The 23,514-nt window shown below is 44.4% G+C and overlaps 1 protein-coding gene across 2 annotated transcripts in view; it reads right to left on the reverse strand.

Annotated features, from left to right (window-relative positions):
• Nucleotides 1-12,616: 12,616 nt before the first annotated feature.
• LOC8043297 (hemicentin-2) overlaps nt 12,617-23,514 on the reverse strand; it is a 248,591-nt gene continuing 237,693 nt past the window's right edge. The window contains exon 12 of one of the 2 annotated variants that reach the window (XM_029972765.4): nt 12,617-13,724. In XM_029972765.4, the coding sequence (XP_029828625.3) occupies nt 13,699-13,724 (26 nt within the window). In that variant the 3' untranslated portion in view covers nt 12,617-13,698. The remainder of the gene's footprint in view (nt 13,725-23,514) is intronic. The other variant, XM_042288829.1, reaches the window with a different exon arrangement.

Consider the following 23,514-nt stretch of genomic DNA (forward strand, 5'->3'; position numbering starts at 1 on the left):
TAAAACAACTCAACCTGCCGCGTCTTGAGCAACGCCGAAAAATAACAAGATGAAAGTGCATGCAGTCAGTGCATCTCAAACTCTTCAACCCCTTTGACATTCCCCAATATATAAAACCAACATAAGTTCATTTTGTCCAAAGCAATCACTCGAACTAGATAACACCCATGATGGTACGTATAGATACTTTCAAATATAATTTTTTTCCCCTGAACCATGAAGGAATGGAACTACATCCCCTACGAAACAGTAACAATAGACTCGTTGAGTGCTTTTGAAAATGCGCTCTTTGTTGTTTCGTGTAATTTTATGTCCGCGTGCTTTTTTGTGTACTCGGCTTTTCTGAATTTGTATAGTGCTCTAAATCCAATCCGCATATGCATTACTTGTGTCGGTATTGCGTGCACTAAGGTAGTGCAAATCCAGTTTCAAGCTCTTTTAACGCGTTCTGAACTCGTGCGTTTAGTGTGTGCGTGTGTGTGCGTGTAACGGCCAAAACATCGGCCCACAAGTGATTTTCTTTGGAACTCCATCCTGCACCGGCCCTCGGGCTAACATTAATAATAAATAATAAAAAATAATTCGAATTAAAATTTGTTGTCACGGCGCACTTCCTGCGGTTGACTGGATTAGCAGCAAAGATCACACTCAACGAAAAATGATGAAATCCATGGTGTGGGGTGCACTGTCAGCGTTGCTGAACTGGGGCAGTCGGCTTCGCTCATAAAATATGTAAAAAAAGCTTTTTTTTTTTGGTGCTCATAATATTCGCATTAAAAAAACTTATTTTGATGAAATATTTAAGCCGTTAGACGCAATTAAGGTGACGGTCATGGCCCGTTCTAAGCTCCGCCCACAAATCAGTAGCCCCGCCCATTACTATTGGATTGGCTTGGCTGCTCGGCCGTACATGTTGGAAGATTATTGTCTCAATTTTCCAGACGCCCGATGCGTCTCGTCTGGAAATCTTACACCGCCTGCTAATCGTGCGAGCAGACGCGCGGCGGCCTCCGGCATCGTCTGCTATTCCGCACCATAGTCCGTCGTTGTCTGCAATACCCTTGCGCGGATACGAAAGCTGCGCGTCGGCGTCCGTTTTCGCCTTCGTCCGTCTGCTATTCCGCCCCCGTCTAAAAACGTATTCAACGCTTACAAGACGCGACCATTAAAGCGGCGTTCTAGCGTTCCACCATGCACGAGTCACGCTCCAATACAAGCGTTTGTCGGCGTCTGTCGATGTGCGGAAAAATCAACCGAGAGGACTAAGAACAAATCAACAAAATAAATAAGTATTCCTTCCAGATTTTTTGTTCTTGTTATTTTTTCACGTGGCGTCCGCGAGCAAGGTGGATGAGCGTCATGGCGCACAATTAAAAAACACTTCATCTAAAACTATTCGCATTGGCAAGCCACGGACGCTGCAAAACTTGAGAGCTACTTTCCTTTCGAAACAAAATGACGGGAACAAACTTGATGCTAGCCAAATGGCCCGATTGCTTCTAGCCAAATCGCTCGCAAATGGTCACCTGTGTAGGTATCTTCTCCTTATTTAAACCATGGTTGCAATAACAAGGGCCGCTCAACTTTCAAAACAACGGTGCCGTTCTTACAGGAACAAATATCTTCATTCAGCATCAACACGCGCAAAGGAACGAACCAACGTAGTTGAAGTGAACTGCTAGGCTTAGGTCAGTCCCGCTACTGCCCGATAAAAACCCAAGCAAGCGCACAGCACCAACAGGGCTTCCGAAGGCATGTAGTTGCGACGGTTGTTTGCTGCAAACTAGATCGGATGAGGAGATCCTCGTCTGAGCACCTCGGGAAACGCAGAACGCCTCGCACTCGTACAAATAGACGAGCTCGACGAGCTTCTCTCGTTGATACCTCCGCAAACGCCGGCTGCCATGTTTGTCATCGTTTGAAAACCTAAGCTGAAACGCAATCTCGGGATAGTTTTGAAAACAATAGTGACTCTATCTAGAATATTTGTTTCTCAAACATAAAAAAGATATTGTCGATTAAAATACTATTGCGGCTCGGAGAACAATTTTACAATCAGCGTTTTGCACGTCAATGGCAGCAGAAAAAAGGTGTTTGGTTTTGTATGCACCGGACGGGGTTTAGAGAAGGGCTATACCCAACTTAAATTTCGTCTAACAGCGTAAATATTGCAAATTGTTTTCTGGGGAAAGAAAAAAATAAATATTAAACCCTTAAAAAACTTTTTTTTTCTTTTTTTTTAGTGTCTTTTTAAGCCTAGAAACCAAACAAGCGTACACAAACAAACTAGAAGAGTAAAGCCACGGCGCACTCTTTGCACTTGATTCGATGAGCCGGCGGCTTACGCGTGATGTTCAGCTTTCGGCACAGTCCTTCAACTTGTATCGTCGGCTAAGCTCGGACGTTGATGAAACAAAGTGTATCGCTAGCTTTGGCTTTATCCCCATTGGTCCTCTTTTCTTCTCTTCGATGTTTACTTTTCCGCTTAAATCTTTTTTTTAATTTATTTGCCTTCGAACGCTGATGGTGCCTGCATTGGTCCATGATAGCAGACCGCATTCTTGAAAGCATTGTGATATTTTAGCATGGAGGGGTTTTATAGGCCAGTTTTACAGACCCTCCCATTCGAAGAAGGAAGGCGAAAAAATTGTTTTTACTTCTAAAAAAAATTTGCGCGTAGACGACGGATTTTAAAAAGTATTAGACAAGCGGGATTTCCCTCCCTTCTTCACCTGCCAGCGTAGGACTCCTGATTCTTCTATTATAAGACAAACTCCGGCTGACTTAAATTAATGGAGTAATACTGCGCGTGCGTTTTGACTTCCGCTATTTTGTGAAGCACCTTTGTGTGAGAAAAAAACACAATTGCCTAAAAATCTTGGGACAATTATAAGATATCTCTGAAAAGAATTATGCTAACTTTAAAACAAAAATAGTTTCGCACTTGTCAAAAATATTTACAACAGAAAAAAGTAAAAGCCGTTTACAACTCCCTGGTACGCCGAATTAGAGCGCAGCTCTTGAGGAGGAGGATGGAAGGGTACTCAGGGGAGAGTATACCCCTCCTCTTTTTCCTCCTCCCCCTCACCTCATTCTTCTGACTCCTTTGGGGGGGGGGGGGGGGGGAGCCACGTGACCTGGAGGGGTCACGTAACCTCGGGGGGGGGGGGGGGGGGGGGGCACGTGAGCTCGCGGTTGCGCCGACGGCGACGCCGACGCCGCTCAAGCCGGAAACGGGCCCCTGAGAGCTGCGTCCTTAAAAAAAGTAGATTTAGTGTTGGTTCCACGAACACTATAACAATAAAGCTACCAAAAACTATATTCAAAATGCTGTCAAAAGAACAGCTCGCAATAATATTATTAAAAAAGAAAACCTGTGAGCCTCGTCGGCTTCGCGCATAAAAGGCGTCGCTATCGGACCACGTCCTCTATTGTTTGCTTTTTTTTTTTTACGCCCAAAGATAAAGTAGAAAAATTGAAAGAAAAAAAAAACTTTAATAGAAGAAGCGTAGACAAGAAACAAATGCGGGAAAAAGTTCAGGAAAGTGTTCATCGGACGCCGAATTTCTGGGTCCGCTCAATTTCCTCGCGAATTCGTTCCGTGCGTTGAGACGACATTCACAGGCTCATTTACTTCCGATGATTGGAGTTTCTGTCTAGCGAATGAGGTCCGAGGGCATCTTCGGGCGGAAGACCTAAATGACAGCTCTGGCGCCTTTCATATGTTTATTTGGCCCGAGAATCGTAAGGAAAATATCTATTATTCCTAGCAAAATGGAAACGAGCACATGGCAGCGATTGCTTACATACGGAGCGTTCGCAAATTTATTCTAAGGTAATTATACAACGTCCTGGGAACAAAGGTGCCCGCGTTCCCTGCTGTTTTAAACATTCAGGTGTACGCGTGTGCATGCGTGTGTGTATGAGTGTGTGCATATGTCTATATATGTTAGTTTGTTTGTGTTTCTATTACTGTAGTGTTCGTACCTGTGTATGATCGTGCATGTTCCTCTCTGTGTGTTAAAAGTGTTCGTGTGTGTATGTATCTGTGTCTTTGCATCTGTGCTACGTTTTTATGTTTTTTTATCTCCCGGTTATTTGTTCGCTTTGATATGTTTCTGATAAAGCAGCTCGAATGCCTATGTCTGTCTCACGATTTGTACCGCATATCTGCGCTATATTTCGTTTCATTTTAGTAACATGCAACAGACAACGTTGCCTGCTTATGGTGCCGAAAGCGTACCCTCACGGCGTTCGTCATCTTGCTGTACGTGCCTTATCATCCGCTAAGACAGTCCAGCGCCATGAGTGCGCCCACGCCTTGCCTTTTTAGCGTAAGAGTCTGTGTTTATAAATTCTTTGCCTTGTTAACTGCGCTCTGACTTGTGATGAAATCAAATGTATTAGTTCTTGCCCAAACGATGTTTTTTTTTTAGGGGGGGGGGGAGGGGAAAGGGGGCTTAGTATGGGTAATTTTTGAGGGCTTGTTCATACTTTCTTGCCTTGGGGGGGGGGGGGGGGGGGGGAAGAGGGGTTGAGGAAAGCGCTGTTAACGTACACACTGACGCGTGTCATTAGTGAATTCCGGATTTAAACGTAAGCGTACATCGCCGGCGCTAAAGTTGGCTTCCCCTCTACAAGAGTTCGTTCGCGGTGAAGTATCCTTTTGGGTAATAATCACGGTCGAGTCTAAGTTCGCGGCACAGCTTCTTTGCAGCGGGGCGTTTTCAGATTAGATCGAAGAACCATGTCCGGTGACCATTTTTAATTTTGATGAAAAAAAATATTATGCTGGCGTCATGCCCAGAAAAATAAAACTATTCATTAAAAAAAATTTTTCTTTACGAAAAAAAAAAAAAAAAAAAGTTATGAGCGCCCCCTTGGTCAAGTGCGCGTTTTCCGTATCGCGTTGTTGCGCATTGCGTTGTACGCTGATCTGTTTGCAAAGTCGCTCCGGTTGCTTCCTTTACGTCGCGTAGACGGAGGCGCTATACGCCGGCTGTTGAAACAGGCATTGCGAAGCATGTTTCGGTTGTATGAAAATGGATAAGGAATTTTCCCTTCAAAACTACCGTCCACCTCTGTGCTGTCAATTCGTCTTTTCCTGACCAGCCCGTGGCATTTTTACGCTTTTTAATAATAATGAATTTGTGAAGAACGGGTATGTGCACGCCCCATTTATGGCAACTGCGTTAGCGTGAATTTGGCCATATTTCTCGCTTTATAACTTAAAAACCACACAAATATTGCATTATGTTTTTGCAGACTCTGTTAGTACACATTATAAACGTTAATTTCAGAGAATATAAACAATATTAAAGATGGCCTTTTTTAATGATTTTCAAAATAATGAAAATTTAGTTAAATGCCCTTGTGTGAGCAATACTTGTAAATTTCTCCCGCTAACCAGGACAACAATATTTCACGCAAAGAATAACTATAAACAGGGAAACATACTGGCAAAATTTAAAGACCTTAGCTTTTAAAAATACGGGGGAAAAAAACTTTAATCCAGGGCGTTATTGCGCAATGTGTCGTGTTTGCGTTTTTTTCTCAAAATAACTACTCTAATACTAACTGATTAATACTTTTTGTGAATCCTTCCTGTGCCTAAGTTTTTAATAAATATTTTTAGACGCGTAGCCAGAACAGTCTTTTTTGGGAAGCCGCCCGAAATGTCAACATCGCACAATACGCAAAACGCGCACGTGACTGAGAGGGTGCTTACAATTTTTTTTTTTTTTCACAGAGACAAAAATTTCTTTTCCGAAAACAAGGATTGGTTTTATTCTCTGGGCAGGGAGCCAGTAAAATATTTTCTTTTTCATAAAAATTCAAAATGGTCGCCGGATATGCTTGTTCGATCTTCTCTGAAAACGCCTAGCGACAACTGTTATGCTCGTTCACACCTAGGAACCGGCGGTCGGGTCCGCGAGAATTCTGACGCCCGGCGTCGAAAGCAGGCAGAATTTCCAGCAGAGAGCAAGATCGCTCTGAGACTGATTTCGAACGCCGGAAAAAAAGTTTTCTCTCGCCGCAAGCCAATCAGAACGCACGGGGGAAGTAGCGCTTGCTGTCGTCAGGTCCCTGCTGACGAGCTTGCGACGATGGCGACGGGGCGCGCGCGGGCAAGGAGGAGGTTTGGGAGCTCTCGTCAGCTCTCGTCTGTTCGGGAGACTGCGAGACGCTCGCGCCGCGCACTCCGCAGGCTACAACGAATGTGAATGGTCCGATCTTTTTTTCGCCGAGCGAATTCAGTCGGCGGCGAGTGCGTATTTCGCAAGTGTGAACGAGCCATTAGTGCTTCTTTCCAACAAAATCCGGCGGCGTCTGTACTCAAAAACTCACGTGATAGCGTGGAACGCGCCACCCTGTTATCGCCTCGTCATCACTCTCTCCCCATCGCTGTCGCCCCTCCATAGACTTTGACACGACGCCGCACACGCGCGAAATGACCGAAACGTTTTCTGCTTTTAGAGCGCAGCTCTTAGGCGCCCGTTTCAGGCTTGAGCGGCGTCGCCGTCGGCGTAACCGCGCGGTGCATTATGGGTAAATTTCCCCGCTAAATTTAGCGGAAAAATTTCCCCGCTAAATCTAGCGGAAAAATTTCCCCCGCTAAATCTAGCGGGAAAATTTCCCCGCTAAATCTAGCGGGAAAATTTCTCTGGGGGTCACGTGACCGCCTCCGAGGTCACGTGACACCCCCAGGTCACGTGACCCTTTCCTCGAGGTTACGTGGGGGGGTAACGTGACCTCAAGAGGAGTCACGTGACCTCGGGGGGTCACGTGACCCCCCATGTGGACCCCCTATTCCGAGGTCACGTGACCCCACCAAGGTCAAGTGACCTCGAGGGGTCACGTGACCCCCCCCCCGAGAACACGTGACCCTCAGTACCCTTTCCTCCTCCTCCTCAAGAGCTGCGCTCTAATTCGGTGTTACAGGGAGTTGTAAACGGCTTTCATTTTTTTTCGACGAAATTATCACGTCGTTCATGGCAAGACAAGCTATCGAACCCCCCCCCCCCCCTTGCGCCACCCACACAGCAGGTGCACCGAATGAAACCGCCGCCATTACCACCCATTCGGCGTTCTGGACGGCTCTTTGGCGCGCCTGTACCTCCTCTAACGTAATTTTTCCACTAAAGACATATCTCGTAAATACAATGCCAAAAGCGCATACCTTCCAAGGTACATCTGCTATTATGCTAAAAGTAAAGCTCCTAAAGCAGATATGCTAAAGCACATCGACTAAAATCAAATATTCTAAGGCACATCTTTCATTGACGCAATAGTTGCCGCTGTCACTCGCAACACATTTTGTGTGTTCGTTCGCAATCTAATTTTCTTCGCATACCACCACCAACACCACCGTAGTCTGCATAATTGTCATTATCGACATTTAAAACATACACGACTATGAACAAAAAAAATGCGTCATAATTATTTTTTTATATGTTCCCTTGAGTAATAAATCAGAATGCGCTGACGCATTTAAGACGTCATTGTTGCGTTAATGAATCGTATATTTATCGTTGAGCGTTTGCGAAAGAAGTTTCGATAGAGAGTAGGCTCGTTCCATTTAAGTGCACCCTTTGCTTCGGTGTAGAAGAGTGTAGGGAGGTGTGCGTCTGGTCGCATACCTCAGTACACATACCAGAAATACACTGCACTGCGCTTTTTTCTTCTTCAAATGTGCAGGAGCTGCCGGTAAATCGAACGAACTTTGTTTTATTTATGTCTATGCGCCGGGAAAGTGAGAGAGGAGGAGGCGAGAGCGTGCAAGGACGTCGGAACACCGAGCCATGATTGGATTGATTAGTGGGTAGATCTTTGTCTCGACTGCGCCCGTTGAACGCGTTTGAATGCGAAAGCCAAACACCGGATGCCAGCTTTTCGCATTTCTAGCGCGTTCGACGAGTGCAGTAGAGGCAAAGGCAGCTAGCCTCAGCTCTACCCTCTAATCGCACCAATCAGAGCTCAGCCTTTTGACGTCCCCGCGCTTTATCGCCTCCTCCTCTCTTTCTCACGCCGTCCAGCGTTAGGGGGGGGGGGGGGGAGTTACAAACGCAAGGACATCGTTTTAGAATGCTGCATATTTGCGCGTTCGCTCGTGCGCACAGATCATCTCGCAGATCTACGAGCATGTGCTTGGGCCTATTTTTTTTTACGTGCACCTAATATCGCGTTTTATGTACTATAGTCATGGCTGCTATAAAGGAGGTGTGCCGAGCAGAAAATTGCTGTTAACGCCGGGCGATAGCATCACGCGCGGCGCCACGATTACTACTTTACTCAATGAACGTAACTATAAATTTCAATCAATATTATAAGGTTGGAAAAGTCACAACACAGTGAATATCAACTTAAAAAAAATAACTACATTTTTACGCAGACATTTTGGCATGCGCTTCACGCTAAAAAAAAAAAAAAGCGGCAGTGTTTTTTTATTTCTTTTCTTTTTACTTTAGAAATAGTTTATTTATTTTGGAATTTTATGACGAAGTAACTGGAACATGTCAATTTGAATCGCTTACAGCCGTAGATTTATACACCTTCTTGGCAAGAGGCAGCTTGCATCGTTCTGCAGCTTCGATACCCGTGCCAGGAACAATGATATCAGCTATTCCGAGGGTAGAATTGGCTTCGGCACCGATGTGCAATGTACGACGGTTTCTTGAATGAAAACACTTCGAAGACATCGGCTTTGTTGACGTTAACTCTCTGGCCAGGCATCTTTTGAACATAAATAAAAATCCACACTCGCATTCGATTCTGGCAGGGCGTGCGTGCAGTGCCCAGGGCTTATTTGAACAGGCGCACTGTTTTAACATTTCCACCAGTCTGTTTAGTGTTTCTCTGCCAAAATACGCCGCAGTTTCTTTTTATATTTTTTTAAGGTATAGTTGTTTTTAGACAAAAAGCAAGGCGGCGGCGAACCCGCAGGTTTCGATGTCGTGATATCCCTGTCGTGTTTATTCGGGCGTTGGCCTGTAGAATTTTCACTTTCTTTCTAAGTCTGCAGCCTCGTTTAGAGGTAAAAAGGGGAGGTTAGCAGCATGAAGGGGACAGCGACCTTGGCAAGGGCAGGATGATATCTTGTAATTTTTATAACTTCACCGTGGTTAAGATAGATGAATTTCCTTTACGATGCCTATTTTTTATATGGAGATTAGAAACCACGCATTGATACTGAAGTTATTTGTCTCCCTGTCAGAGCGCGATCATATCCCAAAAAGATTATGATGTTGGAAACAAAAAATAAGACATTAAATGCTTGCCTCGCGGATTTATAGCCTCTCTGGCAGTGAGGCGCGGAGCAGCCGGTGCCCTTCTTGGTCGTCATCTATAAACGAGAGGCCCCCACCAATTGTAGCCGGAAAGTGCTGTTAAGCATTGAGCGGGAGACAAGACAGGCTTACTGCGATGCGATATTAGCTTCACGAAAAGCAAGGCACAACAACACGTGGAGTTTGACGTAGATTTTGATAAGTATTGTGCCGTAATCAGTTTTATTTTTACTATGTTACTTTTATTCCAAGTTACATTTCGCACTTATGTTTAATGAATGTTGCACTTTCTTTATTTTCTCAAAGATCTTTTCAACGCGCTTCAAGTAAGATTTACTGAAATAAATGTTAGGGCGCGAACGAGCTGGTGTACGTTAAACATGATTTGAAAACGCCGAGACTGCAGGTAACGACACAGACACTCAAAAGTTTCAAGACTTTTCAGTGTCTGTGGCGTTACCTGCAGTCTCGTTTTTTTGTTTTTTCTTAATCATGTCAGATTAACTGTTGCTGGCCTCTTTACACCTTTTCAATCCTGAAGTCGCCTATCATTTAAAGAAAAACAAATCGTGCATGTCATAAATCCTTGTGACCTGCTGAAAGGATATCATTTCGCCTCAGTCACAGTTGATCGTAGTTGTTGCATGTATTGTACAACCGGCAAAACGCTAGCTTTTAACACTGCGTTTTTCCCCGAGTTATAACCATCCGAAACTTATTTCCAGGATAAACTGTTCTTACTACAGACCTTCACGTATTTTCATTCTTAGTAACAACCACTATCCCAAGAGATTGCTACTGTGCGTATTCTTTAATACTTTCGTTTTATTTTCTTGTGTCCAACTGCTGTTCTATTTTTACCTACTTCCCCCTCCGTTTTATGCAGTGCCACATCTGGCAGTTTAGTAAAATTAAATGAAAGATAAATTGTGGATATGTTCAGAAAGGTCAAGTCCTGGTGTAAATATAGTCACGAGGGCTTGCGACTAACATAGAAAGAAATTCAAAGTGGAAGTTATCATTGTAGATTATATTAGCAGATTTTAGGTACATCTGTTCAGCAATTGTTATAATTGTCTATAGGCGGCTTTGGATTTGGTTAACGAATGCGCATAATCTATAATGGCTCTGCTGCGTACTGCACGGAAAAGCGCAGGTCTTTGCAAGCGTGCAGTGGTCACATCAAGTGCGGTCACTACGTGTTTCTTCAAGTGCACATTGCAAAGGAAAGCGAGATTCGGACAAAAGGTTACTTTTGGACCAGAGGAGATTCCTGCTAAGATGAAGAAAAAATTGCCACTAAATGGTCTCGTGAAGTCGATGCGATTTTTAAGTGACTTTTTTTTTTTAATTCGGGGAGCTTCGCAAAATTGATAATTGAACAAGTCTGCAGCAGAGATGCACTTGTAAAGATGGAAAAATTTGCGAAACAAAAAAATGCAGCAAGATGCACTTCGGGCATTTGGACAACCTTACACATTTTTTAAGTCATCGGAATTAAAGGCTTTTATTTCTACGATGACGATGGCGACTATAATAAAAGTCACACTACGAAAAAGCTGTCACTTAAATTTGGCATGCCATTTTTTGTTTCCTATTTTCAAACCGGAAAGCAGTTACCATTTCTGAAACTTGCGCGCTTGGGTCGAACCGCCGCTACCGTCTTATGGCGCGTTTACACTTGCGGATTCGCCGGCGGATCCGCGCAGGCGGAAAGTGGATTTCGTAGACGGGTGGCGAAATCGACTCGTCGCTGGCGGATAATCTAGATAATCCCGGACTGATCAAGATTTTCTGCAGCGACGAGTCGACTTCCCCACCCGGCTCCAAAATCCGCTTTCCGCCTGCGCGTATCCGCTCGCGAATCCGCAAGTGTACCTCGTCGCGTCGCGTCGCTGAGCTGCGTTGCCATAGAAACCGTCGATGACGTTGGGTGCGTTCAAAATCTAAATGTATGAGTCCGAGTTACCTTGGCGGATCATGTCACGTGACAACACAAATGGAGTAATGCTGGACGCGGGTAGGTTTTGGAACGCAACGGTACAAAACCTTTACCCTCCAGTGAGACCAAGTAAATTTTGGAACACGGTCATTGTGACGTGCTCACGCAGCATTCAGCTACGTCATAGCATCAGCGGCGGTTGCTGTTGTTACGCAACTCGGCAGCGCCACGCAAAGCGGCTTCTTTCTCACACGTGTTTTGCACTTTTCGTGTTGTGAGGCGTATCAAGGTATACGGTCCGTTAAGCCAATTATACGGTGCGAATATTTCATTTTAAAGCTTTTTTTTTCTCGTATGAATAAAGTAATCAACTGAAAAAAAAACTGTCGCCTCACGACTTTCTGTGGTTGACACATTACCATCTCTCACTGCAACTTCGAAGGTCATCTTCCAAACCTAAGCTGACAGGATGTAGAATGTCAGGAAGTCACGGCGCACCTTCATTTCTCTCGTGACGCTGTGAAATGAATCACTCGCACCTCGCGTCTCAAAACGTTTATATCGCCACAAATGGCGATATTAACAGGCGTTCGGGTCGATTTCGCCTTTTGTTCCGTGACTGGTTACATAAACTTGACATCGGCTCGACAATGCCTTCTGATAAGCCTTGCACTGATGATGAGACGATCATGGTTGACCACTCTTTTTTCTTTCATTTTCTTGCCACGTGAGTGACCACAATGCGGTTTGCTCTACAGTCACTGAGAGTGTAAGAAGGGTGTGGCCAATTGTGATCGCTCTTTTCACTCCACTGATAGGGTCTTTAAAAGCAGCCATGCCGCTTTTTATCGGTCATTGGCCGCGAAGAGCGATAATGAAAGCCACGCCCCCTTGCGTTTATCGAGTTGTCACCAGGCAAGTCTTTTCGAGCTATGCAAACCCCTTCTGAAGAGTCTGGTGACTTATGCTGCCTTTCTGCCATTTACCAACAAGGGCTGTTACACGGGGCGAGGCACAAGCTCCACATCCAGGCATAAAACTCTCTCCCAAAAAAAGGACTCTGGTTGAGTTTACAATCTGTTTGACGTAAGAATAGAGAAGGTCCCCCCACACACACGCACAAATAACACCCCCATCAACGGCCGGTGAGCGAGATTAGGCAGAGCTTCGGTGTTGTAGGCGCCAATCTGAACGAAATAGGGGCCTCAGAAATGCACTTTCCTTTTTGAGATGTCAGAAAAATGACGAGCTCGTACCGAGATGGGTTTTCCGGCGGAGCTCAGCTGACCTTCTTTTGTTTTAGAACACTACATCCACTGGTGTTACTTAAATTACTCTCTAAATTGTCCGAAGCACCGCCCTGTCCCAGATGACGACTTGGTACAGGTTCTCGTGTATCGTTTCTTTATTTTCAACAAACAGTACGAGGCAGCGAGTGTGTTGGAGACTTCGCGAAGCGCCGAGTTTGATTTGAACGCGTTTGTTGCGTTCAGCCGGTAGCGAGTTTTAGGGAGAAGTCGGGCAACTGAACCGACATCGGACGGTCAGATGTTCCCACGTAATTCGCGGCAGAATTTGCCTTCAAGACTTAGAGTGCGACGTGGGAGCTTTCCTCTTGACCGTAACCCTATAAAGAGTTGATTGCAAAAATTATGACTCGCTAAAGATAACCACGAAGAACAAGTTCGTTAGCTCAAATGCTCTGAAACTTAATCGGAGATTTTCGCACGGGAGCAAGGATTACACTGTATGCCTCCGATACTTCAAAAATTTACCGGCAATTCTGCACCGTGACAACAACCGCGGCTTCTTGCGAGCATCTGGTAAGTACACCTTCTGTCTTGTCGAAATTTGCAACGTATATCAATACTCTTTATATGGAGCACTCATCATTAGAGAAAAAGCTCTGAAACGTGCTCCGTAAAACAAACAATTCCTTCGGTCAGTTCGTCCCACCTAAGTTGTTTCTTTTTCTGTTTTTGTTTTTTCGTCTGAGAAATTCATAAATATTTTTTTTTCCAGTTCTTCAAAAAATCCGCTAACAAGCTATAGCGCGCAACAACAAACAAACACGCGACCCCATTTCTTCTGTTTGATCCTCGGCAATCTGGCGCCAAGTTTCCGGTAGAACTTCCGCTGACACTGTTTGAGAGTCCACAGCACGGCCTTCGTGGTCTTGCTCTTCACGGGTTTAAGGCACAGTTCACAGAGTTTAGCAGTCTTGATACACAGCCCCGTGGTGTCATGTTGCGCTCTATCTTCTCTTGTTGGTTCTCGTTCTTGCCGTTGTGACGATTATTCTTTGCCCGTGCTCATTCAACATTTCTCCTCCAGGACGTCATTCGCAGAAGAAGTTTCGACGAGTAATCTGCCGGATGTCCCCGCTCCTCCGTTGCTTTTTCGTCATCTCTTCATCGCTGCAAAGTGTCCGTCGTCGGTGAGTTTGCGATGCTTCTAAGACGGGTCCCTTCACCTCACGCCTAGGGTACAGCCATCTGAAAGTAGAAAAGCAAGATCACATAAAAACGAATGCAATGTTTTAAGAGAGAAATATGCAACTTCCCCAAATTTCACTAAATAGTGACCCCGGTAGGTTTCGAATGCTTGTTAAATGATATTAAAATCAGCGCACAGGAAGTGAGGAAGATAAGATAATTGAAAATAGAGCGCTGGGTGTTCTATGTTCTATGTTTTATGCCTTATGTTATCTTATCTTCTCTTCCCGCTCGCTGCCTGTGCGCTGTTTTTTATAATGATGTAATCCCACCAACTAGCTCAACTCCCCACTGTAGTACAGAATGCTGATAAAATCAATCGGGCGGTAGGCTGCGCCACCTCTACTCCATTCAGCGCTAAAAGATGACGGTGCGCCGGAAGTGAAGTGTCCGCCAGACCAATCAAACCTTCTACCGCCTGACGTCGCTTCCCGCGGCAGAAGGTGTGCAGAGAGCCCGGTCACGAGCTGCTACGCCGAAGGTCGAATGGCTAGACAAGCACATTGTCAACTCCGCCCTTTCAGCTTATAGCCACTGACGACCTCAGAAGCGCAGGGCGTGACGTGTCCCGGGCACCTTATTATCGCTGTCTAAGCCAATGAAATTGCAGCATTAGCCGGTAAGAATGCCAAAGAACCAATCACAAAGGAAGAAACATACCAGGCCACGCCTCGCGCTTTATTACGCTGTCAGTGGCAACAGAGGGGAACAGAAAATTGATGGATGGAATGAATGGGGCTAAACCCTTTGAATCGGGCGGCGGCCTGCGCCACCTAGCCCCTTTCACACGCATCACAAGCTTACTGGCACTTGTAAACTATTTAGCTGGCGCCATCCGACGGCGTTTATATACAACACTGGCTGTCTAAACAATCGTGTGTACTTCTGCTCCACGCTTGAGTACCCAAAATTTTACACGCCGCTTCTCAAAAAAAAAAAAAAAAAGAGAACAAAGTTTAAGCTGAGAGGTAAAGGGCATTGTGTATGTATATGCTAGGCGCCTGTGTCCACACGCAAACTTGGCCGTGAGGGCAGGCGGCCGAGTGTGTTTGCGTTCTGCAGCTCCGAGCCCATGGAGCGAAAAAGCTCGAGGGATCTCGAGCTCAATCTTCGCCACTTCTGGTCTGAATATGGATGAGCTCCGCCCGGGCGCGCTGTCGCGGAATCACCGTTTCGGAACGCGCGTTAAAGGATCTCGGATTAGCGGTCGTCGCTGCCCTGGCAAAAATCGTCTCCACTGCGGAGGCACCTTACGCCGGTTTTAGACAGGTTAATCTCCCGCTGTCTAAATCACCGAACGGCGAATTTGGCGTGCGGTGGCGTAACCATTCCCGCGTGATGCATCATCAAGGGACTATGTAACGATATTCAGTAAGAATGTTTTTTTGTGTGTGTTTCTTTTAAAGTTACACAAGCTTACTGGCACTAGTAGGGCCCAAGGGCATAGACACGTGACGCCCCTGACCAGGAATCGTTAAGGGCTCTTAAGGAAAAAAGCGGAACTTTGTTTTTCAGTTTCTCTTTCGCGAAATTTGGTAGCGTAGCAGGGGGTCAAAGTGTCGACGTAGTCTAGGGCGATGGCCCAGTGGGACGCTGTTTTAATTGCCGCACACAGACTGAGCACTAGCATTGTGTGAGTACTCAATATGCGCACCTCGCAATCAAACTACTCGGTGAGCATTCGGCGTTGGCTCGTGTTCAATCGCTGAAATGATGGGAACAGTTTAACCCTAACAATGCGAAAACTCTCCGCGCGCCCTGTGCTTCGCAAACCCCCAGTGGCGCGTGACTCCAATGAATATTGGCCCCATATAATTGTTTCTAGATTAGCTCTCCGTTTGTTCTGGCTCCGAGCCGAGGGCGCAGTGAACGCTGCTCGTTTTCTCTAAAGGGTCCGTGTATACTCCGAAGTGGAGCGTAGCAAACGCGGCGTTGCGCAGCGCACACAGATGCTGATTAGTCGCAGATATCGAGTTCCCGCTCGCCGGCCAATGAAAGGCGCGCGTTCTGCGCTATACGCTGCGTTCAACGTCGGAGTATAAAAGAGCCTAATTGTTTACCGCGCCTGCCATTTGTAAGAAAAACAAACAACGCGTGACTTTTATTTTTTTTTTAATTTACGAACTTCAAGTGATATTTACTGAAAGTGCTAAAATCGTTGCACGACCCTTCTCAAAAAAAAAAAAAGGAAAAGTTGGCAGCGTAGTGTATTGATCAAGTTGTTTGGCCACTCTGCGCAATCTGTACATTTACTGTCTCTATGGAGACGGTAAATATACAGGTTGACTTTATACAAAAAAAAAAAAGAAAGAAAACCACGGTGTTTTTGCAGACGCGATGATAGAATTATCACCGATTAGCCCTCAGGCATCGTTCGAAGCGCGTTTCCTCTTTGATGGTTCGAGCACGACGGAAGGAAATTTTCGTACGACCAATGTCATCAACCAGAAGAAAGAAGCACGTCTCAGACAGTATTTGGAGACTGTCTGTTGTGTGACGTATTTAGCGGCGTGAGCGAAGCTTAACTCTAAAAAAAAAAAAAAACAAAAAAAAAAAAAACGAAGTTAACTAACTCGTAGTGTAAGAGAGAGAAAGAAACAAAAAAACTGCTGCAGTCGTATCGGGTTTTAAAGCACACACCCACAGGGCGTCTCGTGCGGGACACAGTGATATAAAATGAAACGCATCCTCCAGTCGCCTTCGCAGGATCGAATGTTGTGACCCCAATAAAGAATGTTCTAAAGCAAACAAAAAAAAAAGCACTTCGTACAGCTTAAATTCTGCTTTCTTCTCCGAGCGGGGGCAACGCCAGTGTGGGCCGTCAAGCTTTGAGCCCTCTTTTGGTTCAAGTTTGTGCGGCGGACGCGCGGCGTTTCGCCCCGTGCCCTTCTCGAAACCCCTTTTGAACAAGCGATCCTCGGTGATTTATGGCCCGCGAAAGTTTGACGCATCTCGGTCCGCGTTCGGCCCTCGGCTGGGATCGCCGCGACCGCGGCGCCGAAGCCTCCCGAACCGCGGCTCGAAAGAGGGGCCCGGCTGCTGGGGTGCAACTGCGGCGCCAGGGGATGTCGCTCGTCTGACCCTCTTCGAAGGAAAGAAAAAAAAATATGTATCGGTTTAACTTTTGTAAGAGCGGGACGCTGGGAAAAAGCGAGATTCGCTTGGTCATTTCGGACGCAAAACTCGCTATGGCCATTTAACAAAAGAATTAAAACTAATGTATAAAATTTATTCGAACGAAGCGAGAGTTTTCAAAATTAGGTATATATGTCGAGCATGATTTATTTCACGAAGGTTGGATCTGCAAAACCTGTTGTTTTCGCATATAGTTTAGGAATTAAACTGGTTATCGAGTAATATTGTCCGGGTGCTTCCGACTGAGTCGTCATGTTCTATTTTTTTCCTCTAAAATGTTTGTTAAACGATGGGTATTGATGTTTTCCTTCCTTTGTTATGATTTTTTTTTCTTGAGAAAGTAGGTTATCAATGCTACACTCTAAAAAAAAAAAGAACCGTGCGTCTACTTTCCTGCACAACACTCGGGGAGCAAATCACCGCAACTTACGGGGACAGCTCAGCGAATGACGATGCGTGACGAGTTGTTGATTAGAAAAAAATGTAGCGATTTATTGTTAAATTATGTTTCCAAGATGATAATTCTGTTTTCGGTTTGAATGTTCTTGGCATTGTGTACATTACTTGAGCCAATCAAGGGTCCCTCTGATCTTGTTCTGTTTATTATAATGCAAATAAATGTAAAGGTGCAAGCGAGCTGGACAAGAATGATGAAAATAATCCCTGGAGAAGGGGAACCAGAGGGTCAATGCACAAACACAAACACAAATCTCCAAACACAGCTTATTTTCATCATTCTTGTTCTTTCTTGTTTGAACGTTTTTGAACACTAAGTTTTATATGTATTATGCTTTTGTATGATCCTTGTTTCCCCGAATCCTCGGGTTTGATCGTTTTTGAACCCAAAGTTTTATATGTATTGTGCTTTGTATGATTTTTTCCCAAATCCTCTCTCATGTAATACGTTCGAAAGGATGTCTTTGAGCAACAATAAATTAAATGAAATGAAACATGTTACACCCTAAAACGCAGTCTGAGTTGTGAGATTAAGCAATGCAAGCGTGACGTTTTGCTTTGCTTAATGTCACAACTCTGACTGCGTTTTTTGGTCTAAACATATATTTCGGCATTGTCATTCGCTGAGCTGTCTCCGTAAGTTGCGATGATCGGCTCTCCGAGTGTTGTGCGGCAAAGTAGACGCACGGATTTTTCTTCAGAGTAGAGTATATTAGTGTGTATTTGTATGTGTACCTCTCTGTGTATTTCTCTAAATATTCCTGTGTATATTTTTGCGCATAATTACGTAAATATTTGTATACATTTGTACATTTATCACTTGACTGCAATAATGCCTTCGTAGAATAAATACGTAAATATTAGATAAACTGCTTCGTTTCGGCCTTGCGAATGAACAAAGAAGTAAAAAAACGTAATCATGCTGTTTTTATCGTGTATGGCGAACTCGAAGACACACACAATGTTGTGCGAATAATCTGGACACAAGCTCTCTGTCTGTCTGTCTCTCTCTCTCTCTCTCTGTGTGTGTGTGTGCCTGTGTGTGTTTGACGTTGCAGATACATGACACCCTAATGTCACGTGACCTGTGGGTCGGCCCAGCGTATCGTGTCCCCCCTTTTTTCTTTATAAGACCCAGCGCTATAGCAGATTTTGTGTTAATAGACTGATCGTTATTCTTTGGGATTTCGTTCATCGCTTGCCATTTGGCGCCTGATTGTTGTTGTGGGCTCATTCTGTTGTTTTCATCCTTTCAGTGGGTACAGTGGGCGGGAATATTGTCGTTTGTGGAACTTACGGTGCACCTGGTAGGCAACATACTGAAGAATGCATTCGTTTCTTACAAAGATTCTCCTCAAATATATGACCACAATCGTTGGTTAAGCTCATGAAGTGCTGTTTTTTTATACGTCACTCGCGAGGAGACAATTAAACTCAGCTGAAAATACTTTAAGGAGAGAAAAGGGAAGCAAAAGTTCCTCCAACTGTTCAGCGAAAACGGGCGTTGCCTCGTGGCGAAAATGTAAAATAAAAACAAAAACAAAAAATGAATGAAATGCACGTCTTTGGTGTTGTGCATAGTTTATTTGATGAGAACATACGCTCCGGCTATAAAACTATTATACGAATATCTAACATATACATTATAGGAACCTTGAAAGCACATTATAAAGATCTCGCGGGGATATTATACGAATCTATATAGCGTATACCAACAAGGATCGTGAAGGGATTTCACGGGGATTTGTATCCCATTTATTCGGATCTACGCTCTATCTATAGGTACAATACAGTGATTTATAATGCATCTATATAAATCGTACTTGGATAAAAAAAAGAAGAAATCTACACTCCATCTGACGAGTCGCGCCTAGCGCCAGAAAAGGCATGGACGTAAATGCGTGCAGCTTCGGAGAGAGCCTCGTGGCTCTCATAGCAGTTTGATTTTCGCCATAGCTATAGAAGTATTGAGCCTGTGTTTTATCGAGCACCGTCAAACAGCAGGCGAGGAAGTGTTCACTTCACTGCGCAGTTCTTCCTCGATCACTTTCAGTTTCGGTGGTGACAAAAATACAGCCGGTCAGAACGAAGCTCCAATTCAGATAGACGCCCCGATAGAATTCTATACATCAAAGGGCTTTAGGGCACGCGCTTGGCGTCCGAAAAATCTGGGTGTGACGTAACAACTAATCGGAGTTTTTTTGTTTGTTTTTTCTCGCGTTTAGCTATTTTTTCGGGGGAAACGCACGTGATAGTTCGATTCAGCGGGATAAGAATACGCTATAATTTATCTCTAATGCTTTAGTTAGACTAGCGCACTCAACTGTCATTAAGCCAACGATCGTTCGCATTTCCCAACTGTTATTGAGCTCAACTAAGTTGTCCGATGTTACACGGTACATAGGCCTAACAAGCCCAATTAAGATGCACGTCACGGGACATACTCGAAACCGAAACAAAACCAAAACGGATATTACGATACCCTTTAGTAAAAAAAAAAGTGACGCAAATGATTTTTATGCAGACATCTCATTCAATAAAATGTTCGAAACAAAAAAAAACTGAATCTTTTTTTTTTTTAAGGAATAAGGAAACGATAATCAGAACGTTTCACACAAATTTAAGCAAGAGAGACACCGAACGTCTTAACGGCATTGACATCAGAATGGCCGCCCTCGCCGAGCTTTGGCTTCCGCGACGTGCCGTGACCGTTCTAGCGGCCACTCTGACCCCGAATCACACCTCTTCCGACAAACTTTACTGCTACGATACTTTCTAGATACCTCCCCCACCTTTCCGCAATAGTAAGGGCTTCGCTGGCACTGGCCATGGACGGCGATGTGGCGGCGGAGGCCGCCGCCATCTTTAACTCTATGAGCCTCGAGCACTAAAGTTTCGTGAGACGGGTGGCGCCGCACTACGAAGACTTCTGGAACCATTGGGGCGGTAGGGAACCGGCCGGTCCGGCCATGCGGTGCTGCGACCACAGTTTTTTGTGGTTTGCCGGCTTCGAACCTCCATTGAAAATACCTTCCAGTCACGTTTGCTGTGTTCTCGGAAGCGACAAGAGCCCGGTTAACATAAGAGACATGGGGACACCTGTCCGCTTTTATGGGTTCCCGGAGAGACCTTGGGAGAAGGGGAAGAGGGCAGGTGGGTCGCCGCGATCCGTCGAATCAAGCGAGTGTTTTTCGATTGTATTCGTGTTCATATGGAGTTATTTATATAATAATAATAATAATAAATCTTTATTTTGTTTCATCACTGAAACGGGGGACCAAGACAAAACGCTGCTGCAGCAGCTTGACGGAGGTCCTGGCCACCTTTACAGCTGGTGATTCCCAAGCAATTTCAAAAACAAACAAAAGAACTACATTGAGAGAAAGAACACTATTTTAAATGCACAGACCATAGATCAAACAAAAACAAGAGAAAAAATAAAATTAATACATTCATTGTGGTATACAATGGTACGGTGATCCGTATGCCTTAGCCGTACTTAAGAAAGCAACCCCACTGTTTTTGCACTTAACGCGGAAATGCTTCTATTGTTATTATATTTTAATACTTTTATGGTCATTGAACTTGCAAAATGCGGGCATTTCACACCCTACAGTCCATGAGAAAAGCGTTATTTTTCGCAACGTCTCCCCTTCGAAATATTTTTTTTTTATTTTTTAGTTTTGTTCAGTCTTTAGCAAGTTGCTGTTATCTATCCAATCAATTGAAGGTGTTCCGATTAAAATCGTGTTATATTCAATCTTCTTAAATGTTTTTTTTTTCTTTTTTTCTGTCAGTGGTTTGACACTTAAGCTACAGAGCGCGAGCGTGCATACGAGGTAGAGAAAGCGAATTGGGAGGCTCGCGTCGACCGAACGTACCTTAACAAAATGGTTTGTTGTTTATCTGCCATTTATGCAGCTACCGGTTGAAATACTAGGTGACATTTTGACTCAGCGATCACTGGCCCGCTTGGGAAGACATATCTCAGCAGAAAAGGTGACTCCTTGCTCTTCTTAAGTTTTTTTTTTTGTTTTTTTGTTTTTTTTGTCAATAAACTTTACACGTGTTTCACACTTTGATGCATTTTTACTGGAGTCTCACGGTTATGTAGCTTATAATTAACCTTTATAAAATTGTTTACGTCGATATATATCGTTCGACAACTGATCAGTTGAACATCCCGCGCGCGTTACCAAGGGCAGCAGCTAACCACAGTCACGAAAGAGCATGTCTAATAAATTGTTGGATTTTCAAGTTAGTTGTATGTATAAATGGAGTGCGAACATGGCAAAGTAGAAGTCAGTTGCTGTCTTCCGAAAGGAACACATCTCGGACGCTGAAAGTACGAGTTCTTTAGAAACGTTTTTGGCCGCTAAAAAAGGAACTAAATCATTGAGTTCACGTTCATTGTCGATTAAATATAAGAGTCAATTAAAAGACAGGGAAAAAGATCTACCATCAAAGTCCGCCCAATTATTGACGAAACTCAAGAAAAAACATTTCTTCGTCCACTTTAATCAATCTCGACAAAATTCGCCTCACTCTGGGTTTGGCAATAACAATTTATAAGCAGCGCAAGTTCATTTGAGTAATTGCGTAGCTCTATCACGCCTCATCAACAGCGCCCGAAACATCGCGACCGCCACGGTGACCGCACACAGATGCCACAAACCACGGACCCGTGTCCGCCCTGATCGTGGATTAGCTTCGACGAGATCCCGCAGCAAATTTGGTTCGACTCGTAACCGGCGTATAAATGTATTCTTTTTTTTTTTAATTTTTCTAACCGTCAGCTTTTCTTTACGTAAAAAATTATATATAAAAAAAAGCTTACGTAGACTTGGGCGGCCTGCACATTTGTGCGATCTTGAACCTGCCCGATGCATTCAAAATCACTGGCGAGAGATTTCGCTAGCATGCAACGAGTGGTGGCGCCACCTGAGGTGTAATGTTGGAAGCTCGTTGGGGAGAACCCCCATGGGTTAACTGAGGTAAGGCCAGCTCAGTTGAACTCAACGATCGTTAGGGGGGCCCAACGACAGTTGGCGCCGCAGTGTTAACTCCGGCCGATCGCGATCAATTCAATTGTCGTTGGCTTAATAACAGTTAAAAGCGCTAGTGTAACTAGTGTACAACTCGTTTTTGTAAAGAGCCTCAGTCCGATCTGAAAGTCCGCCGAGGTCGGACCTAAAGGAAACCCAAGTATGGCATTTCTACAAAATTAATTACAAAAATATGCTACATCGCAATTTTATTTTACGTTCTTTGCTTTTATTCCGCTGTCCCGTGTTAAGTGCAACAAATCGACCGATGAGCAAATTTTGCTGCCGCAACGAGTGCTATCATCTTCGTTCGGATAAAAAAAAGAAGACAAAAAAAGTAATACCCTTCAGAACGTCAATACATTCGCGCGACAACGAACACGACAAGCTCTTTACGAGCTCGGAGGTGGGAGTGGATATATTGAACCCGCCATAGTCGTTTCGAGTTAACCAATACGCCTCCCAAAAACGTCCACTGTGTATTGCAGCAACGTCCCATCTTAAACGAGCGCGGAGCCGAGAGAGCGTCAAATACTGCTTTTGTTGCGCGTGTGTAAAGCTAAACATAGAAAGATATCCATCGCGGTGTTTCGCAACAAACGCATGGAGGCGGCAAACTCGGACGATGGGAAAAGAGATGAAAATATGGGCAGGCACTAAGCAAAAAGGGAAGTTGGATAGGCAGGTCTGAAAGCCCTTCGGTAAACAAGACACGCGCATCACTCGGTCAAATCGGTTAATAAAAAATAACTGTTTTTTTTTTTTGTTTTTTTTTTACAACGACGAGAGTGGTAACAAGAAAAAGCAAGATGACATTGCGTACGGGGAACATTTCGTCCGCGTGTTTGCGAAAGAAAAGTGATTCGTGCGACCGTTGTTTTCCGTGTTTCCTCAGATGTGCCGCTCAAATTTCTCTTTCCACGTTCCTTTTTTTTATATATATATAAACAAATTAACTTTATTTGCGCGAGAACAAAAGCGTCGGATGTAGTGACAGACCGAAGCGAATACGATATAAAAATATAAATAAAATAAGCTACTCGCTGGATCTTTTTTTTTTTTTTTTTTTTTTTGATCGAAATATAGGGAAGATGCGCTCCATTAGGCCTACTTCTACCTTCAGTGCAACTAAACAACGCACGCAAAGTTAAAAA

The sequence above is a fragment of the Ixodes scapularis genome, unplaced genomic scaffold (assembly GCF_016920785.2).
Source record: "Ixodes scapularis isolate PalLabHiFi unplaced genomic scaffold, ASM1692078v2 PGA_scaffold11__112_contigs__length_91849675, whole genome shotgun sequence".
In the NCBI taxonomy this organism is placed as follows: Eukaryota; Metazoa; Arthropoda; class Arachnida; order Ixodida; family Ixodidae; genus Ixodes; species Ixodes scapularis.